Source organism: Fistularia commersonii, chromosome 2 (genome assembly GCF_037954325.1).
Source record: "Fistularia commersonii isolate RoL2024-O1a breed Wild chromosome 2, RoL_Fcom_v1.0, whole genome shotgun sequence".
Classification (NCBI taxonomy): Eukaryota; Metazoa; Chordata; class Actinopteri; order Syngnathiformes; family Fistulariidae; genus Fistularia; species Fistularia commersonii.
In genome coordinates this window covers 13397333-13418324 of record NC_141285.1, presented here as the reverse complement: position 1 = coordinate 13418324, position 20992 = coordinate 13397333, and the positions used below count along the sequence as shown (strand labels likewise).

At 36.4% G+C, this 20992-nt stretch overlaps 1 protein-coding gene across 4 annotated transcripts in view; it reads right to left on the bottom strand.

Annotated features, from left to right (window-relative positions):
• eys (EGF-like photoreceptor maintenance factor) overlaps positions 1–20992 on the bottom strand; it is a 164495-nt gene that overhangs the window by 109983 nt on the left and 33520 nt on the right. For all 4 annotated transcript variants that reach the window (XM_086168217.1, XM_086168227.1, XM_086168234.1 and 1 more), the window contains 12 exons: positions 20706–20828; positions 18116–18229; positions 16169–16291; positions 14174–14287; positions 10517–10639; positions 10309–10422; positions 9670–9783; positions 8669–8782; positions 7528–7722; positions 5994–6115; positions 3314–3435; positions 2364–2623 (listed from right to left, as the gene is read on the bottom strand). In XM_086168217.1, coding sequence (XP_086024343.1) covers positions 2364–2623; positions 3314–3435; positions 5994–6115; positions 7528–7722; positions 8669–8782; positions 9670–9783; positions 10309–10422; positions 10517–10639; positions 14174–14287; positions 16169–16291; positions 18116–18229; positions 20706–20828 — 1638 coding nt within the window. The remainder of the gene's footprint in view (positions 1–2363; positions 2624–3313; positions 3436–5993; positions 6116–7527; positions 7723–8668; positions 8783–9669; positions 9784–10308; positions 10423–10516; positions 10640–14173; positions 14288–16168; positions 16292–18115; positions 18230–20705; positions 20829–20992) is intronic.

Here is a 20992-nt window from a genome sequence, read left to right as displayed (position 1 = left end):
ATTGGCCAGTTCATGAAACAACCTAGGAAGTGCATTCAGCTACATTAGAGTGAATCTAAAAATATAATTTGTGCAGAGGATGATTAAGTGGATTAAAATTGTAAAATCTGCTGAATGTCATTTGTCCCTTGCAAAAATAAAAGCACGATCCATATCATGCAATTTGCCATGTGTTTTAATAACAAAGAAACTCTCCGAATTCAGAATGAAATTTTGTCACTTCTTATGTTGGATTAATACATAAATCCAGGTGCTTTAATTACTGTCTTGCTACGTGCTTGTAGAAAAAAGCTGACAAAAGAAGAGAAAAGCAAAGTAAAAGAGGATGTCATGGCATCTTGACTTCTGCCAAAACCAGTATCTCAGTTCTGGCAAATGATTTTTCAAGGGCCCTATACGTTGAAAGACTCCAAAAATAGGCCACTAATCATGCATGAAATCACATGTTTAATTAAAACCGAGAGTAGCAAACTACAATGCAATTATAAACAGTAATCATAATATATTAATACTCCAAACTGAATTGGTTGATTGATACTATCCGTCTTCTTTTCTCATCCCAGTAAAATGTCAAAATGGCCTGCTTCATAATCAAATTATAGTGGCCACCTTGCATCAATTGGGAAGGCAAAAAAAAGCCCTAGGAATCCCCATAGATCACTACTTGAGCCACTATTGTTCAACCTCTCCATTATCCAAGTAGCTGAGTTAACAGACAGAAAGGATTAAGATCATGTCCTAATTATATAAACGATAATTAGACACTGCATTTAAAGCTGTTAACCTACCACTAACATTGACTATAAACCCCCCTACACCTTTGTTGCAAATCCACCTCAGCACAACTGCGATAATATTCTCACACAGCGGGAAAACATGGCTAATTATCTGGAAGTGTCCGAATCCAATATCATTAATAACAGCATCAGTGTGATATTGACTAATGACAAATGAATAAATAAATGGGTAAATAAATAAATAAATAAACACACAAAGGGGAAAAACACCAATGCATTTGTCTTTATTTGGGTTGACAATTGCCGTGGCTTATTTAAACTGTTAGAGGGCAATAGTTGTCTCAGAAACCTGCGGCTCATCTCTTTACTTTCCCAGGAGTGAAAATCATCAGTTTATTATTGATATTTACCCTGGAATTTTTGTGTGAAAGAACTTATTTTGAAATATCATTGCTGGTTTAGAGAAATTGGATGTTTCAGGCCCTAATTAGCCCAGGTACCAATTTCTGATCTGCGGATACATCATGTACCATCCAAACTCTCAGATTATCTCGGACATGTTTTCTTTCAGTTTTCTTTTCAAAGTCAAAACTAACCATGGAGAAGCAGCATTCATTTATTTATTTATTTTTATGCTACGAATATACAGAGCAGACTTCCATGAATATTTAGTCCCCTGTAACTATTGTTATTTTACATTTTGGCTTAAAAGTAATTTTTTTCTACTGGCTTTCAAGAAGTAAATCAAAGCACCAAAGTTTTCTCTGCAATATTATTGCTCTCTATTTTCTATTTACATTTATTTTTTTTCCAGATTTGAATCATTTTAATATACTTTAACATTATATATGAATATTTGATGCCCATTTATAGCCATGATGCTTTGCTTGTGTGACATGAAGGCAGCAGTAGTTTGAATTTCTCTGAAGTTGAGAGCTATGAAAGAAAAAAACTAGACTTGCCTTGTCTTAATATTGTTCAGTTAAAAAAACGACAGTTGTTAATGACAGCATATTTTCATGACCAAAATACCGGATATTAACAGACAAGGCTTTTTATCTTTTGCCATAGTGATGGGATTGAATGATGTATTGAGTTACTTTTTTTTTAATCCACAAAAGAGGTGAGCTATTCAATCTGTGATTTATCTTTTTTCATCTGCCATATGTCTCAAGTCCAACTCAATATGTATTTATCTATGTAACCCTTGACCACATTCATAAGGGGACAAATAAGCATTATACTATCTGCCTCAGTTTGTCATGGTATGATAACAGCATAACACGATAACATATAATTCATTGAAGGCTGTAGTGTTGTTGTGAAAGCTGTTGTGCCAGAAGCGGTGGACATATTGCTTAATTTATATTAAAGAAGATGACATTAAAAGTCATTGGTGGTATGGTGTTGTGTTTTTGCTGAAACCTCGTGCATTTCGGTGAGCAGATACAAAAAATATAATTTTCCTCTATCTTTAGTGTCACGTTTGGATAATGCTCTTTTAAATATGCGTGATGACTGTAGGTAGTGTTTAAGCAGCATGGCATTATTATGATGTAACCTATTAAGTTGTTTTAAAGAAAATTGTGCAGTTTCTTACAAAGTTCTCGCAGTGTGATCACTAACCAAGTGGGCATCTGCAGGAGGCTGTTCCATCGGACCGTGTCAGGCAGGTGGAGTTATGCAGGCAAGGATTGTGGAGTAGGTCACAGGGGTCATAAGGCTGATTGCACAGGGGGCCACCGAAGAAGGGTGGACAGGTGCAGAAGAATTCCCCAGGTACATCTGACTCCTGACACTGAGCTTCATTTAGACAAGGCCGAGAATCACATTCATTCACATCCTCCGCACAGTCCTCACCTGTCCAGCCTGGTGAGCATAAGCACCTTGGAAATAGTCGAAAAGAAAAAAGGTTTGACATTATCAAACTTACTTTGGCATACTTTAAAAATAATGTTGGATAAATAAAGTTTGCAGGTTGTGTTCCTGTAGGGGCACTTGCTTTCCTGCTAGTCGTTAAAAAAAAATGAGAAGTAAAAAAACATATTAACCTTGATACTTGGGATACGAGCTTTTAAAATGGGCAGGATCAATAACACAGAAGGGTAGAGCACCAAGAGGAATGAAGTGGATTCATGTTAGGGACAGACAGCTCGAAAGACTGGGAAACAAAGAGTCAATCAGAATGTCTGCAAGTCTGAAGTATCTGCTTAAGAAGCTTAATATTCCACTTGGTGGCAGTGAGCACCTGAACACTGCCATCTACCCCGCTTTGCATTTTCTTTCCATTCCCTAGATTTTCCACCTGAAGCAGTTTTACATCTCCCTAGCGAGTAGGGCATTTGCTGAAGCAGATACACTGGCTTTTTCCTTCAATGAGTCACAGATCCCCTGAAACCTTTTCATGCTGTGAGCCATTGATTGACTCATTTGTTTTACCTGCCATCTGCAATTCATTATCTCAGCTGCCAGTGGAAGGACATATTGCTATCTCTGAACTGCCTCTTTTTTTGCATTTATTAAGTGACTGATGCAAGTAGTGGGGACAGAACCCTTGAGCAAGCTTGCACACCTACTTGTAGCCGTTGAGAAGGTCGGTGCAGGAACCATTGTTTTTGCAGGGCTGTGACAAACATTCATCAATTTCTTGTTGGCAGTACGTTCCCTCCCAGCCAGTGCGACACACACACTCGTAACTCTAGAATACAAAAAAGGGATTGATGCTCTTACGCTTTAAACCAAGCATTTATTTTCAGGACCACAGCATTTTTTTACACTTATCAATAAACTCCAGCACAATATGCAAAATTTACTGTGAATTGAAATGAGCCGTGCTACAGTTTGGGCTTCACTCAAATAGATGCTAGGATTTGACAGAATAACCCCACAGTACTCAGATGCTTAAAATATTGTAGAATAAACCCTCCCAATGGCAAAAAAAGCCTTTGGAAATTTGTTTAAACTGTGAAAGATTCATGCTTGTCTTACTTTGCCACATTATTGCTGATATATTCCTCCTACAACACACCCTGTGGATGAAATGAAAGCCTTTTTTTCTCAATGCCATTCAAGGCATATGGTAGCTTTATAGCATACAATAATATAAGCGCATATTTTATGTAGAAAGATATTGTCATGCTGCAGCAAATATTTGAGACACATTTAGTCCAGATTTGCTATTCAATCATACAAGAATATTAGATTACAAATGTAATGGAAATGGTTTATGCTCTTTTTTTTACCTTGCTCTCTCTCATTCAAACAATGTGTGGAACACTTGTCCTTTATTTCATCATTGAAATCTGCATTAGTATAATTAATCATGGCATGGAAGATAAATGGTTTGTTGTCTAATTCCAAGGTATGGGTTTAATTTAAAAAACCTCTTTGCATACAGAATTAATCCACTCATATGGTCAAGGTTTTTTCAAGATTCCTCATTGCCAGGATTTTGTCCAAAGGTCCTACATGCACTGGGTTGGATGTATGCTAATAGGAGTTGCATATACAGGGGGGGGTTGTTAGGGGTTGTTAAACTTTGTTTGATATAAATTGTACACTGTCCATCTTATACTGTTGAGGGGAAAATGAAGTCATCTTATGATTAATTAGATACCTTCAAGAAACTCAAATTTCTTACCCCTGCCAACTGATCTAAATCTAATTTTTGCTGCTATGTCACCTTCAGGAACCACACTTTTCCAAAATAAACTAAAGCTCTCCGGGATGTAGTCTTCTGAGAGAAGAATTGCTCTGTTGTGTACAGGGCATTGTTTGCGTTTGCATAAGACAGTATGACTCTCTCTCTCTCTCTCTCTTTCTCTCTCTTTCTCTCTCTCTCTCAAGTAAAATCAGTGAACGAGTAAAATCTATCAATTGATTGATTATCCTGCTGTTACATGTGTTTCATGCTCATTTTTAATGAACATTTGTTCTGTTATTCGGATAACTATTTTGGTATCAGATTTTACACGTCTTTAGTGGTTTCCCACATCAATGAAATCATTGGGCTTTAAGTAAGCAGCTTCTGGAAAAAGGCCCCTGGCAATTGTTGCAGTCTGTGAGCAGGATTCAGCATCCAACGCCTTCTCACAGCTACTCCTTATGCTTAAATAAGCACAATATTATAGAACATCTCCTTATTTAGATATCTTTAAATACACAAGTGCTCTGTCTCTCTCTCTCTCTCTCTCTCTCTCTCTCTCTCTCTCTCTCTCTCTCTCTCTCTCTCTCTCTCTCTCTCTCGCCATAAGTAACTATATTAATCAAGCTCTTTAAATATCCCAGAGAGCGGAAGGTCGATCAAAAATCAATGTAATTGACCTGACAAATACAGAATAATATAATAATGGCAACAATAATAATGATAGTAGTAGTGGTAGTATTACTAACCTCTACTACAAATAATGATGACAATAATAAGGTGACATTTTCTACACAATGAAAATAAATTTGTTATGTTTGTTCTCCAAACAGACCATACATCGCTACTGTTTGAGCTATTTATCTCTAAACAAATAACGCAAATTAACATATTTTATATTCAACGCAACAATTTGCAATGTTTTCCATTCACTGGCCAGATGGCTAGTGTCAAGACCTAGATAACAGAACTGCACCAAATCACCTCTTACTGTGTGGATTCAACAGCAGTCAAAGGTTGCCATGGTGACGCTGATTGAAGTGTCTGTGAAATTACGCGGTCAGTTTTTCTATATTTGACTTTTATAAATACATCATCTTTTGGGATGAAATCTCTTGTTTAACCAGCATGATTTTGTGACCCATTACTCTCATCAGAATTGACTATGATAATTGTCTCAGCTGGACAACATATAAAAAAGAGAAGACCTTTTTAATCGGTGATAGAGTTTTATTCTGTCAAAGATAGAGTGGGAGTGAGTTATAAGAAAAAATGTTTCATGTTCTTTGTTGAAAACCCTTCATTCACTTAGAAACAGATTCAATAGGGCAAGTCAGAGTCACTCCTGCTATTTATGTTATCATGGACAATTCTGCTTTCATTCTGACAAAAAGTAAAGGGTATCATCCATGTGATTTAGCAATAACCTAATTTTCATTTTGCTAAGTACAATATTTAGCAGGACATCTCAGGCTTTCTCTGACTTTGGTGAAGTATTTTTATGCGTTGTAACCCCTTCAAACTGTCGTATATCTTCATATTTACATTGACTCCATTTTACAGTAAAAACCCAACCAACCACACAAACAAATAAACAAAAGCTGTCTACTTACCAGATGGAGATCTTTACATATTGAGTTGGCACTGCACAGACTGTTCAAACAGTCATCAATGTCTTTCTCACATCTCGGCCCGGCATATCCAGGATTACAAAGACAATAAAATCCGTCTACAACTGAAACAAGTTAAGTAGGTTACCTACAATACCTTGTATCATAAATGTATTCACTTCAGTCAGTATTTCGAATATATCATATCTCTGGACAGGTAAGTGCTGATCAGCAAAACAAAGAACAAACTCCCACTGTGCTTTAAATTCTTAATTGGGGTACCCCTGAAAATAAATATCCAATTTCATCAGGCTAGCTCAGTGTGCATCAGTCTGGCAGAGTCTGACACTTTAACAATCTTTAAATTAACTTGTCTGGCCAATGGCCACTGACCTCTCCTTTTACCCTCTACTTTCCTTATCTTCACTTGAATGTACCCACTTCCTCATAAAAGAAATGGCGAATGCCTTGTCATTTGTTTCCACACTTTCACCCCTTGCAACACACTTTATGATGTGAGGAGATGCGCAACAGAGGAAGAAAGCCCATTCTAGGGTCATCCCTTATTTAGATGTTACTAATATGCCAATTTCTTCATTCAGAATTTAGAGTTTCTAACAACTGATATATACTTCTTTCCCGCTTTAATTATTGATGATGAGGGATGTATCATTATGGTTATGTAACATAACACTGGAGTACAGGTAACTGGTGACAGAGGTAATTGCAGTTCTTACAGGAGTGAATTTATTACTTACCCAGTCAGGGTCCCAGGATTCTTCATTATCCCAAAGATTTACTGTGTAATCTATGCTGTCACTCTGTCTTGGTAGGTGTAGCTGCTATTACTCTCATTAAATGCTTTAGGTCCTGGGTGGCAGCAGCATTACTCATCTTGGCCACTGTGGCTATGCAATGCTCTCCCTGGTGGCTCGCTGGCTGGCTGCTGCTGAGCATTGGCCAATGATTCCCAAAGACCTGCAGCACTAGCCTAAAGTGAACTGGCTGCTCTCAAAATGAGTCAAGAGAGCTGGTCTGAGATCTACTTTAGCACAGTGCAGAGTAGGATGGCCTTGGACCAATTGGATTCCATTGCCATCATCATTTTCTTACACAATGGCCAAGAGTTGCAAAGATGCTATTGCAAAAGTAGATATTTAATTGGATTTCTGAGATCTCAGTTTTCAATGTCATTTTTTCTAATTTTTCTCATTTCTCATCTTGAGAAATGAAAAAGGTTTTGACCACCTATCAATAATACTGATGGAAAATTACAGTTTTAAACAATTTTTACAATTTAACACTTTTATCCTGATCTATCCTGTCCTGAACAGACATGGATAGATGAGACCCAAGTGTTGGTGTCTAAATTAAACTACGATGTATAGAAGACCTCTATTTGCACTAATTGTGAGCCTAGTGAAAGTGTCTCTCTTTTTATAGGAGCAAATCACATATTTATTGTGTATTTATGTCTACATGGAGCTTTGCTTCTGTTCCTCTCTGTAGCCTCTTGGCAGAATTGGCTCTGTCTTACCATCATAACAGAAGCCGTGAAAACAGGGGCTGGAGCTGCACTCATCCATGTTGATTTCACAGCGGGGTCCAGTGAAACCCCGGTCACAGTGACAGCGAAAACCCAAAGGGTAACGTTCTTGATCCATTTCTTCCACACACACTCCATTCTCGCAGGGATTACTGGCCTCACAGGGTAGAAACTCACAGTTTTGACCTGGAGAGGCAGTGAGGAAAAACAAAGAATCAATGTGCAATTCAATGGAATAAATGGACTTACAAGATCAGACTCATATTTTTCCTTACACCTATTCTGTAGAGAAAATGATTTAAAATACAGCAAGACAAATGTTTAAAGTAAAAAAAGAACAGAGGACCCGTTTTTTTTCTTCATTTTTGAATAACAACTTTGAAATTATTTAAAAGTACTGTGGTTTAAACTTCCCACCGAAAGCATGTGACTGCTATTAATGATCCCATCTGATTTAAACATCTACAAAAATAACAATGATGTGAACTTAGACAATGGCGGTTTCCCTGTCTCTGAATTAATTCTGCTTGCTTCAAGAAAATTAATAACAGCCTATGGCAATTTGTTATTTTGCCTCACAAAGGCATTTGAACTAATTTGGGAACAAAAGTCCCTAGTCTAGGTAAATTTAACACATTTATAGTGACACATTAATAGTGATTCCTGCTGTCTTTAACAACTTGATTAATTAAATGGATTTATTTAACCAACAATGCCACTATAAATCTATATTTTGATCAAAAAAAAAGTGTTTCCTTCATTAAGGTACAAGGCTTACTATTCTGTTTTGCTGTGCTGAAAAAAAAAATCTAAATCTGATTTTTAAAATCTGATTTTCTATAATGATGTCCAGACAATTTTTTGGGCTCCCACCGACATTCAGTTGCTTAACAGGGACCCTTACCAGATGTCTTATGAAATGATAAAAAAAAAAAAAAATCACTTTTTGATCAGAACTTCCTATCATTGAAGACATCTCACAAATTCTCTTGTTCTTAAATTCAACTACAAGTACCAAGTGAAAATGTACTGATTTTGTTACAACATAAATTGAGTTCAGACAGGTGAAAATAATAGTAAGTGAAGTTAATTAACTTTGCTTTTTTGTTCCCATTCCCACAGCGTTCATTACCTTTAAATGGAGCCACACATTGGCAGAAGTAATTACCAGGTTGGTCAATGCAAGTGGCTCCATTCTTGCAGGGAGATGAAGCACACTCATCAATGTGAAGTTCACAACCAATACCTTCGACGAAAAAAAAAAAAGACCAACAAAAGTCTGCTAAATATGATGCACAGGGTCACTGACTGAAAAGCTTCACAAATAAAAGGCAAGTAATTAATTTTAAAATTACAAACAAATCCATTGCATTTACTGTACAGCATAGTTTAAATGAGGTGGATCTCGCCACCACGGAGTTATTTATGCATTAAGCCTTTGAATTTAATGGGGTGGGCCGGAGGGGTTGTGCTGGTGGGGGGTCCTTTATCTGGCTTTATATAAATAACACCAAACAAACAAATGAATATGCCCATGATATTTCAACTAAATGGTTAATGGAATAAAAAGTGTTAAGTGCCAAATGTAATTGCTTAGAAAATCTTTTATGATAACATAATACAAATGAAAATAAGTTATGTGAATAAACAAAACAAAAGTTTAAATAGAATAAAATCTAATCACTATCTTATAGCAACAATCTTTTTTTTTCTGAACACTTTAAGAGTCCCAATGAATCAATTTCCTAAGATTTTAAAAAGAGAAACCACATTGTTTTTCTATATTTTCTTTAACAAATAATTATAAAATATCAGGGTGAGGTATCATAACCTCCTCTTTCCACTATTATAGGGGGCCCTAGCTTTGAAAAGTGTGACTCCTGCTTAGGCCTCAAAGGATGAGACATGGTAAGAGTAGATTCCCACCTGATAGGAACCAATGCGAGTTACTACAGATTATACACAAACACACACACACACACACACACACACACACACACACACACACACACACACATATATATACACACATTCATACGAACACACCCACACATCTATGTGCATGCGTATATACATGTCTAAGCCCAGTCTATAAGTATACTTCTTGCAATTAGAAAATGAACATGCACAAACCTGTAAACCCAGGGGCACATACACATTTGTAGCCATGAACAAGGTCAATACAGGTAGCGTTGTGCAGGCAGGGAGAAGATGAGCATTCATCTATGTTAACTTCACAATAATTGCCTGAGAGGAAAAAAGGATCAATCCATAACCCATGATCTATGAAATTATCTAAGAAATGTAATAGTTAATCCTTTTCAACAAATCAGTTAAATAATTTGGAGATTTTTTCAGCTATGTAAACAATATTTATTTGGAACCAATGTTTTGGTGACAGGAGTTCCTAAACAGTTCATATATCAAGGTTAAAACAATGCACCCTATCTGCTTAGATGTGAAAACATTATTCAACAGATACTCAACAAAAATGCACAAAAAACAACAACAACAAAAACCAACCGGAAAATGTAATCGTGCAGAGCAGTTTATTTCCACAAGTATCTATAGTTGTGTGATCGGCTAAAGATTTTAGCTTTCAGTGTAACTAATCTGACCTTTAAATAGACAATTTCAGTGATTGGTATGAAGAAAACAAATTTACCCTGTATGGGACAGAGCGAATTAGGTCATTCTGCTCAACCGGCTTATTTGTAACCATCACTTTTTTTCAATTATATAATTAAAAATTCTGGTTGGAGTACAATATACCCGTGATTCCAAGAGGACACTGGCAGCTGAATGAGTTGAGCTCGTCAATGCAGGAGCCTCCATTTCTGCAGGGCTGGCTGAGGCATTCATTCACTTCAATCTCACAGTTATGTCCTACAAAGCATGAAAGGAGCATGACAGACATATTGCCTTTGTGAAAATGCCATTTTGATTTGCAAAGAATAACTTCAAGACTGCTTTTACTTGCCGATGAATCCAGGTGCGCAGAAGCAATTGTAACCTTTGATGGTGTCTACACACATGCTCAGGACTCCACAAGGTTTTGCCTCACAGTCATCAATGTTTATTTCACAAAACCAACCTGTTAGACCTTGAGAGAGAGGCAAGATGTTTAACGTTATTTAGGCAGCTTATACCAATATGTTTTTTTTCTAACAATGTTTTGATGTCATAATGCTGTTTAAATGTATTTATTGCTCTATGTGTGGAAACTGACAAGTACATATTAGTGTGATGCAATTATTTCCAAATAAAAATATTCATAGTAACACCCAGGAATATCAACATTGAATTTACCTATACTGAAAGGGAAGGATCTTTTTCATGGGGCTAAACAGATTAATACAATGGAAAATGGAAAATATTGCACTAGAAGAAATTGGTGAGTGTAGAAATATGACAAAACATGTATTATTATAGTAAAATTAAAATTTTGTTCAAAGTCTTGTAGTATCATAAGACAAAATAACACGCATAAACATACATATATTAGTACTCATAGATGTGTAAGACATGGTGTTGTGGCACTGTAAGTGTTGAGAAGTTCTGAGTAAAAAACATGGCAGGAAGACCATGGAAAGATTATACATACATACATACATACATACATACCTGTATAACAAGGTATACATACATACATATATACATACCTGTAAGAGAAGGTATACATACATACTTGTACCTATACTTTCTTATACAAGTAAGTATACATATATGTATGTATGTATGTATTTATGTATTAATTCCAAACAAGATTTGCACATCAGAGGTAGGGGTTATGTTACGCAGCCTCAGAGAGGCACTGGTCAGCACCTCCCTGAGCTGGTCCCAAGCCCGGATAAATGCAGAGGCTTGCGTCAGGAAGGGCATCCAGCGTAAAACTTGTGCCAAAACCACATATGCGAATTAAACCTAAGAATCTCATACCGGATAAGTCAAAGCCCGGGTCAACAATAACCGCCATTGGTGCCGATAACCTACAGGGTACTAGTGGAAATTGGGCTTCTGTTGGTTGAAGAATGAGAGGAGGAAGGCGTGTTTGGAAGCAGAGAGAGAAGAGGAAAGGCAAGAGTCTGGGAAAGAGTCGGGACTTTGATTTGATATACTGTGAAGGATGGATAGTGGAAAGGCAGCTCATTATATACCTGTGGAGGTATGGAAGTGTCCTGGAGAGGCAGCGGGAGAGGATCTTACAGAGTGAGAAGATGCCCGAGGAATGGCAAAGAAGTGTGACGGTGGCCATTTTTAAGAATAAGGGGGATGTGCTGAATTGCGGTAACTATAAAGGGATAAAGTTGATGAGCCATGCAGTTAATGGACAGGCTGACAGATAAGGTTAGTCAGGAATCTCCATGGACCATGATATTTGCAGATGACACTGTCATTTGTATTGCGAGCAGGGAACAGGTTGAGGAAACTCAAGACAGGTGGAGGTATGCTCTGGAAAGGAGAGGAATGAAGGTTAGTCGCAGCAAGACAGAGCAATGGAGAGTGGGGAAAAGAAGTAAAGAAACAGGTTCAAGCAGGTTGGAATGGGTGGAGAAAAGTGTCAGGGGTACTATGCGATAGAAGACTATCAGCCAGAATGAAAGGAAAGGGGTAAAAGACAGTGGTGAGACCAGCAATGCCGTATGGTTTAGAAACAGTGACTTTGACAAAAAGACAGGAGGCAGAACAGGAGGCCGCAGAGATAAAGATGTTGTCGTTCTCTTTGAGAGTGACAAGGATGGATAGGATCAGGAATGAGTCCATCAGAGGGACAGCACATGTTCGATGTTTTGGAGAGAAGGTCAGAGAAGCCAGGCTGAGATGGTTCAGTCATGTACAAAGGAGTGATAGTGAATATATTGGTGGACAGATGCTGGAAGTGGAGCTGCCAGGCAGGAGGTCTAGAAGGAAGACTAAAAAGAAGATTCTTGGATGAAGTGAGAGGGGATATGAATTTAGTTGATGTGAGAGAGGAGGATACAGAGAATAGGATTAGATGGAGAAGGTTGATCCTGTGAATTACAAGCCGAAAGAAAAAAAAAGAGATAGGGGTTATGTGTTTTTGCTCCTTTGGCCATTGTGGGATCATAGAGTGAGATATCCCACATTAGGCTGGTAGAGTTATCGTTGTCCAGTGAGGTTAATTTTAGTGCATGAGATTAAATATCAGAGACCAGAAGTGTTCCATTTGTTATGGCGCAAAATAGCTTTTTTAAGTACAAACATCAACATAGTTCTCAAATACATTCGCCCCATTGTTTAGTTATAAATACTTTTATGAAAATGAATGCCTTGATGTCAATTACAGAAAATACAGAATGATCAATGGTAGCATAGCCTAATTAATCACTGAATACATTATCTGAACTATCACATGTATCATTATATTTCTTTGTTCCCCCGTTTTCCTTTTTTTGTAATACTAGCAACGGGCAAAGTAAAATTATACCTAATTAAGCATATCACATTGAGATGAACTATTCCTTTGATAACATAATGTAACAGAAGGCCATTGGATCCTGGGAGGGCAAATACATATTTTAAGTATTAAGATTACTTTGAAGTCAGCTCATAGCCTGATGATGATAGAAATGACTTATACGTTCAATAAAGCTGTTATATGTTGTTGCCAATGAGATTAAACTCCCAAAGAGAGAGCGGAAGAGCAAGTGAAAGCACCAAATCAGGAGAGTATCTCTCAAGAACATGATTCATTCAAGGAATTTCCCAAATTTGCAACAAGTCTCTGCAGGATGGTGAACCTATCTGGTAAATAGTCACACCTGAACCCTCTTGATAGATTCATACACACTAAACTGTGTTGACACAAACCATCAAGGCGATGGTTTATGACTGTGTTGCGGAGCACCCTGGTGCAGCCATGTTGACAAATGCATTTATAAGCATTTGCAAGCCTTTCACCAAGAAGAGTTCCCTCAGGGTCACAAGGAATTGACACACACTGACTCCCAGATGAGGAGCAGTCATCGCCATGGTATCCAGTAAGAGGTGGGATCAAAGCAGTGATTGATGTGCTCTGCACTGTTGTGTTCACTATCCCTCTGCCATCAAATGTCTGACAGACATCATAGATTGTTATGTTATTGTCAGTGTTTTTCCTTCCTGCTGATTTACATGTTAAGACCACCAGAGCCTGTGCTCTCAACCCAGGGAAGGGTATTAGGAGCTGTGAACATCCTACAGATGAATTCTGAATAGAATTCATCTATTCAGAATTCTATTCTATTGGTTGTCTATTCAGAGAACCAATATGCGTAATGAAACAAAATTTAGGTTTGATAAATATTTTTTCCTAATGGTGTTTAAATGAGAGGGTAAGCTTTTGTACTGAAGGCATGATCATTAATGCAAATATAATCTATATGACATGGGAATGTTTTTATTGGGAACTAGCTGCACATTAAATAAAAAGTAAGCAGCTAAAACTCAGTGACACAAAGCTGCCATTGTGATAATATAGCTCAATTATATACTCCTATTCATTGTCCACATCTATAAATTGGATTATTTAACAAAAAAGATAAAGGAGGATGCCTCGCCTAGAGCCTGAAAGAATTATGACTACAAAAACTGACTATGTACTAAGTAACTTAATCCAGCATGGAATGTACAGTACCTGGCTGGCAGATACAATGCATTTCTCCAGCTGAGTTATAGAAACAGGTTCCTCCATTTTTGCACACCTCAACATCTGATGTACATGCTGAGACAGCAGTTGAGCAATTCTGCCCTGAAAGGAAAAAGAGGCAGAGTAGGGTTCTCCATCTACTTTATAACACAATTTGCAAAAATGTACAAGTTGAAAATTGTTAAAAACAAGACATACTTGAAAGGTACTGTGTAAAAAGTCTCTTATTGATATGCACTCATCTTATTGTAATGATTTCAAAGACATATGCATGAAATATTGTTACACAAAGAGACTGCCTTGAGGGAAAAAAAGGAGCCATCTACTTGCTGACTACACTGCAATGAAATCTATGACAATAAAAGACACTCAACCTTAAGAAATTGTTAAATGTTGAAACTGAGGAAGCTCTGGGCATTGTGCCAGCATTTCAAATTAAGGGCCAAATAATTTTGGCTAGGGCTTTTAATTACAGAAGTAAATGCCATTTGGCTTCCTTTTGATGGTTTCCAGCTGTTGTCTCTCTGATGGAGAAATGACAGATGTATTTCTATACAGGGTATCATTGTTACTGTTTGGAATTCAACCCATAATTATGAAAAATTTTATAAAACATTTTTCACAGCACAAAGCGTGACCCAAATCAGTTTTTGTTTATTAAAAGCTGTACATGTGAATGTAGGTCGCTCACACCATTTGCAAATAAAACAGTGTTACATGTTTTATGTAAATAATTGTGTAGTAGATTCAAGGGACCAGTTCTTACATTCATTTCGAACTGGGATATTTTATTCCTGCTCTGGAATGTACATTTTTGATTGTTTTATTTCAAAACTAATTACAGAAATCAGGGAGTAATAGATTTACTTCTAACCAAACCGCATCACATATTTTGTGAATTTGGAGGCTTAGTTCAACACAAAAGCTCTTTGTTCACTGATATAAGTGACTCTGCAGGGCCCCTGTAATTTCTTAAGAATAAAATTCAATCACCTTTCAAGTGCTTTCATTTGCTTGATGTACCTGCAACTCTCATTACAAAACTAATAGTCATGATGTGTATTCTCTTAGAAAGAAATGCTACACTGCTTTTAATTTGAACTTAATCAAGGTACTTTAACTGTATTCACATTAAAGACTGTACTCTAAATGGGGTGAGATTAAAATATTGAACATTTTGAGTGCCATACTGATCACCTTTTACCTTAAGAGATTAACATCCTATCTTTGTAGCTAGATTGTGTCCAAATAGTCATCTTGCCAAGTTTTTTACCTTGCCAGGTAGGATTATGAAGAGCTATGTGTCAGCAAGATAATGTGATTACTTTGTCTAGAATCATGGGGCAAACAGACTCAATAAAAGTATAAATGGAAATGCATATAGTTTCTAGTATTGCACTGTCAGTCAATGAAAGTGACACATAAAAAGGATTGACAGTTAAAAACTCTGTAATGAAAAATGTGTTATTCTCTATGACCTTTTCTATCAGCTATTGAAGTGAGGCAAAAAAAAAAACCTTATTTAATATAATCTGGTTACAGGGACTACATTATAAAAGGTTTGATTGGAAAAAGACAAAGAAAGATAGCAAAAACATAACCTGGCCCTCTCAATTGAATGTGTTGAATGGCATTAGTTTTTCTAATTCCAAGCCTGTTTCTCAGGCTCTGATTCCAAAGTTAGCTTCCAACACTGCCAAATGAGAAAATGGATACTGAGGCTCGACCCATACCACAGCAAATACAATCTCGCACATACAGTTCTGTGACTATCATAATTTCAGAAGATATTAGTTTTATAGTTTAATCTTTATCAATGGAATATATAACTACCAGGCATTATGTCAGTGACTCTGGAATTAGTTTGATACGATACTGTATGATCTAAGCCAATTAAATTATCCAGTAAGTGTTCCAGAGTCCACGGTCCATACTGTATCCCTTTGAGCCAAAATTATGAGAATGATGATGGTGATAACTCACCAGCAAAACCCAAAGGACAGACACATTCATAGTCTGCAACGAGGTCAATACATGTTGAATTATTGGTGCAGTATCCAAGAGCACATTCATCATAATTGATTTCACAATTTGACCCCTCAAAGCCTGTATGAAGGTAAAAAGAAAATCATCATCAGAGACAGTGTCTGAATGGCGGTTACCATTTAAATACATAACATTGAAAACATGTCATTTGATGTCAAATTAAGCAAAGAAATTACATCTGGTAAACAATTATATAGCTGACCAAAATCCATTTAAAGTGATCAGTCCTATTACTTTACCATAACGAGATTCAACGGGATGAAAAAATTCTCCTACGTTATCAATGCATTTGATGTCTCTAAAAACAGATGGTAGATGTCATGACGCAAAACACAGGGCTACCAATTTCTGACATTTCAGTTCCCCATAAATATATACCACCGCATGGTCACGCTACAAAATGACAATCATTAGCACTGTCACACAGAGCAGCTACAGGGGGTCCATGACTAATTCTAGGCTATCAGCACTATCAGTGCAGGTCAAATACTCATCATTTCTCAAACTGACCATGGAACCAATTTCCAGCTCTCTCCATGTCATAAAATTTGACAATTATGCTGACTTCATTAAAAATGCATAACAGTCTTCACCCGCAATCAAGGTTTAATCAGAGTTGTGTCTGAGGCAAGATGCCAACTGGACCAAAAAATATTGGAAAAATATCTGAGATTTATTCCCACTTACTCAATGATGCAGTTCCCTAAGAAAACACAAAAAAATGCTTGAGTGACATGAATATCTATTTCGTTGGGAATTACTGGAATTGAATTACAAGCCAGGGAACCACTGTGAGGGTTAATTTAAACACATAGAATAAAATGCTATTAAATGAAAAAAAAACATATCTTATTACTTTTAACACCACATACAGTATAAACCTAATTTTGAGTATTCCAATTATTTTATCAATATTTTTGGTGTCAACTGAGAAGGCAGTTGTAAACCAAGATGATATCTGCCTTTTTGAGCTTTCACCAAATAAATCTTCAAACACTTTACGCTCATGTTTGAGACTCTACGATGTAAATACATTTTCTGTATTAATTAGATCTTTAAATGAAAAAAATAAAACATTTTTAGGGAGAACCAATTTCATTTGAAATGGAAACAAATTACAGTAAGACATTCTTTTGTAGTCGCTGAGAGTACATTTAATGAATCTAATGTTTGTTATCAAATGAGATGGTTTGAAGAGTAGGTATAGTGAAATCATTAGGCAACAAGCCATTACATTTTGTCTCACTTTTTCGTTAATCATCTTCGTTCTCATTTTGTTGGGTGGACTGCGAACCGGAGTTAATGAGACAATGCAATCATTTTCACACCAGTGAATCACAATCATTTCTTCAATCATCTCAGCCATCAGCAAAATGCAGATTGGTTCCAGTGATCGAAATGAAGAAAAAAGTAAATAAATAATGTAACTTGAAAATATGATAGGCTTTATAAACCTTGCTATATTCATGTTATTTGCAGGTGAATTTTTTTATTAATGAAGTTTATCTATTTCTATTTCTCTATTTCTAATAAATCATACAGGGTTTGGAAATGTTATCTTGTGCTAAGTTTTATTTTCAAATACTGTTTCTTCAATTTATGTGTGCACATGAAGAGAATATGGAAGTCTATAGTCAAAAAATATTTCAGTGTTATGTTTTTTTTCTCTTCTCTTTTTTCATCTCTGCATATTTATCAATTTAAATGAATTAGTTATAGGCCCCCGAAGCAACTAATTTGAGTAAGAATGGGCATAAACATTTCATGGAATAGCTACATTGGTAAACAAGTGTAAATGATCAGTTGCACACCTAAAAGGCAACATAATATTAACTACAACATATCAACTTGACTGTTTGGGGAATTAATTGAATATCACCTTACCCTCTGCGCACAAGCACTGATAAAGGTCAATGCCATCCACACAAATACCACCATTCTGGCATGGATTTGACTCACAGTCATTGAGATTTATTTCACAAAACGATCCTGCAAACCCTGTAGGACATAGAAAAAGGGGGGGTTATTGGAATCCTTCAGCTCAATTTAATTCCTTAGCCAATTAGGATCAACGTGTTTGTTTTTACAAACAGAATCTAGATTTCAAAGCATGTATTGATTCAAAGAGCTCACTGGGCATGTGTGGATTCAGCTCAATACATTATTTAATCATGTCTAATAAGAGCTAGTTATTGCTCTTCTGATTCATCGCATTGAAACAAGCCTGATCCTGTGATCAAAGTCAATCTATACACAAAGGGGACCACATGAAACAGATAACATTCAGGCTTGTACATGTATACACACTTGTTATCATACATGCATGTGAAACCATTAAAGAAAGGCATGTAAGTGTTAAAGGCCTATTTTTGCTGCTGCATATATATTCTAAGTTAGCCACCACTGATAATTTGTCATGGTGGATATGCTTTACACAGTTAACTGAGGATAAAGGTGTACATTCCTGACATCCTCTTCATAATTAGCATAGAGGAGGAAACCAAAGAGTAACTCACAATGGCACCAGCATAGAGTGATTCTGCAAATGTAGATATTTTTTTACAATTAATTTATAATGCATCGCTGTACCAGCAGAAAAGACAAAAAGCTTGAATTATAGATGTCAATCTGACAAAATTGAGCAGCTGATATTGATACTGATACTCTACAGATTAGCAATGCAGACTGTTTATTAGGACTAATGTGATAAAATGCCACAGTTTTGTATCTGTGAAAGAAACTACTATTATGATTTAACAAGCTAACAAGGGCTTGACAGTTCAAAAAGCCCTAAGGCAAAAACAAATTCGGAATACATTGTTTCTTTTTGATATTAAAAAAAAAAAAAAGTTAAGAGTACAATAATTTTACTAACAATAAAAAATCTACCACATGTGCACATGCACATTCACGTGCACATGCAAATGCAGGTGAGTGTGAATGTGTGTGTGACTGTATGTGAGCATATCTGTATATGGAACAAAAGTTGGCAGCGTGGTATGTACAGTAAGGTAATAGGAAACATCAGTATCATGTTACGCAACACATTATCTTGGAAAGCATCTGATAATGTGGATGCCAAGTAAGTCAACCTGAAACATCAAATTGACAGTATTTTTCAGGTTGCCCTTGAGAAGTGATCTAGGGAGAGCATTTTGCTGCAGGTTGCTTTCATTTACATAAGAAATCATTCACAATCCTTCACTCTGACATCTGCCTAGCATATGTGAAACAGGAGTAATAAAGTTCAGTTATTGATTTGGGTACATGAACTTGTGCGCAGTAGCCATTCATTTGGGGGAAAGGACTCTGCAGAGCTGCTACAAAGCCAATTAAAATGAAATATGGTCGGTAAAGTAAGTGAAATCTTTTTATGAGCAAGATTTCTGCCTATGTAAACACAGTATCACCTGCCGCCAACACTTATTGTAAATAAAGCCTTGAATTGTGAGGCAATGACAAATACCAGCGATACATGTCAAATCTTTTCTGGTGATACCAACTACAATCAGCCGCTGTTGTGATAAAAGTGTCGTAATCATGAAGGAAGATCAGAGAGGATTGATCACCTCATACATGAAGTGGTTTTGCCTTAGTTGTCAAAAAACTGACATTCACAAAGCTTAAAATGTATTTACAAACAGCTAATCCCCATTTTGTGCGAATCATACAATTTGTTGACCAAAGTACAAAGTGAGCTCTCCTATCGTAACCCTGGTTGAGACATGGACTTCTAAAGTAATTTACATAACTAAATTAATGCAGACTGCGTTTATTTCAAATAGGATGGCAATAACAAACATTTTTTCCAAAGAAATGTTTGGCTTCTTTAGACCCTCTGACACATTTTTAGTGACAGTGGAATTAATAGTTAGATGCAATGGGTTTCACATGGGAGCAGGATCAAGCAGAGATAATGTATTTACCAGATCATCTCGGAGAGGCATTACTGTCTTTGTGTAGCATTGGTCAAAGTAAGCTGAGGAAGAGAGCTTCTTTATATCATTATCCTGTTCTTAACACAAGTGTGTTATTTTAGGGAACAAATTAAGTAGTATAACATTTTAATAATAGTGTCCAGCCTAATCAGAAGAAGCTGGATTTAAACTGGGCTGAAGCCCATGAATGCAGTCAGCTGTCCACCATGTGAGGGCTTGGGTTGAGATATGTTTTTTTTTACTGATTTATGGTCTAATTGCAAGGCGTTAATAAGTGCATTTATTTTTTTGAAAAGGCTGGCAGATAAAACATCTGATGTTCTCACATTCAAATATGTATAAATAAATACATGTATATGTAGTGTAAAGTGTATTAATAGATAAAAACACATCATTTCAAAAGCAAAGGGAGCACATTCTATGAGACTATTATTAACTTCATATTTATTCTGTTATCCAGCAAGGTCGTCTGCCAGGAAAGAGCCTGGTGGATCATATATAAACTAACTATAAACACTCTTAAATGTCTTCCTCACCATTTTCACATGTGCAAGAGACACTCTGTCCATTCTTATTCTCTGTGCACATAAGTGTGTTTTCACTGCATATTCCAAATGAGCAAAGGTCGATGTCTACAGAACAGTCTTCTCCCTTGAATCCTGAAAATAAACATTGTATCAAGATTAAAACAGAACAAAGAAAAACAATGTTAAAAACTATATTTAATGTTATCTAGACTGAATTTGGTCCAAATAGAACATAATGTAACTTTTATTTGTGTCTGTATATTTTATTAAAGTAAGAAACTCTTTCTTTGGAGTTT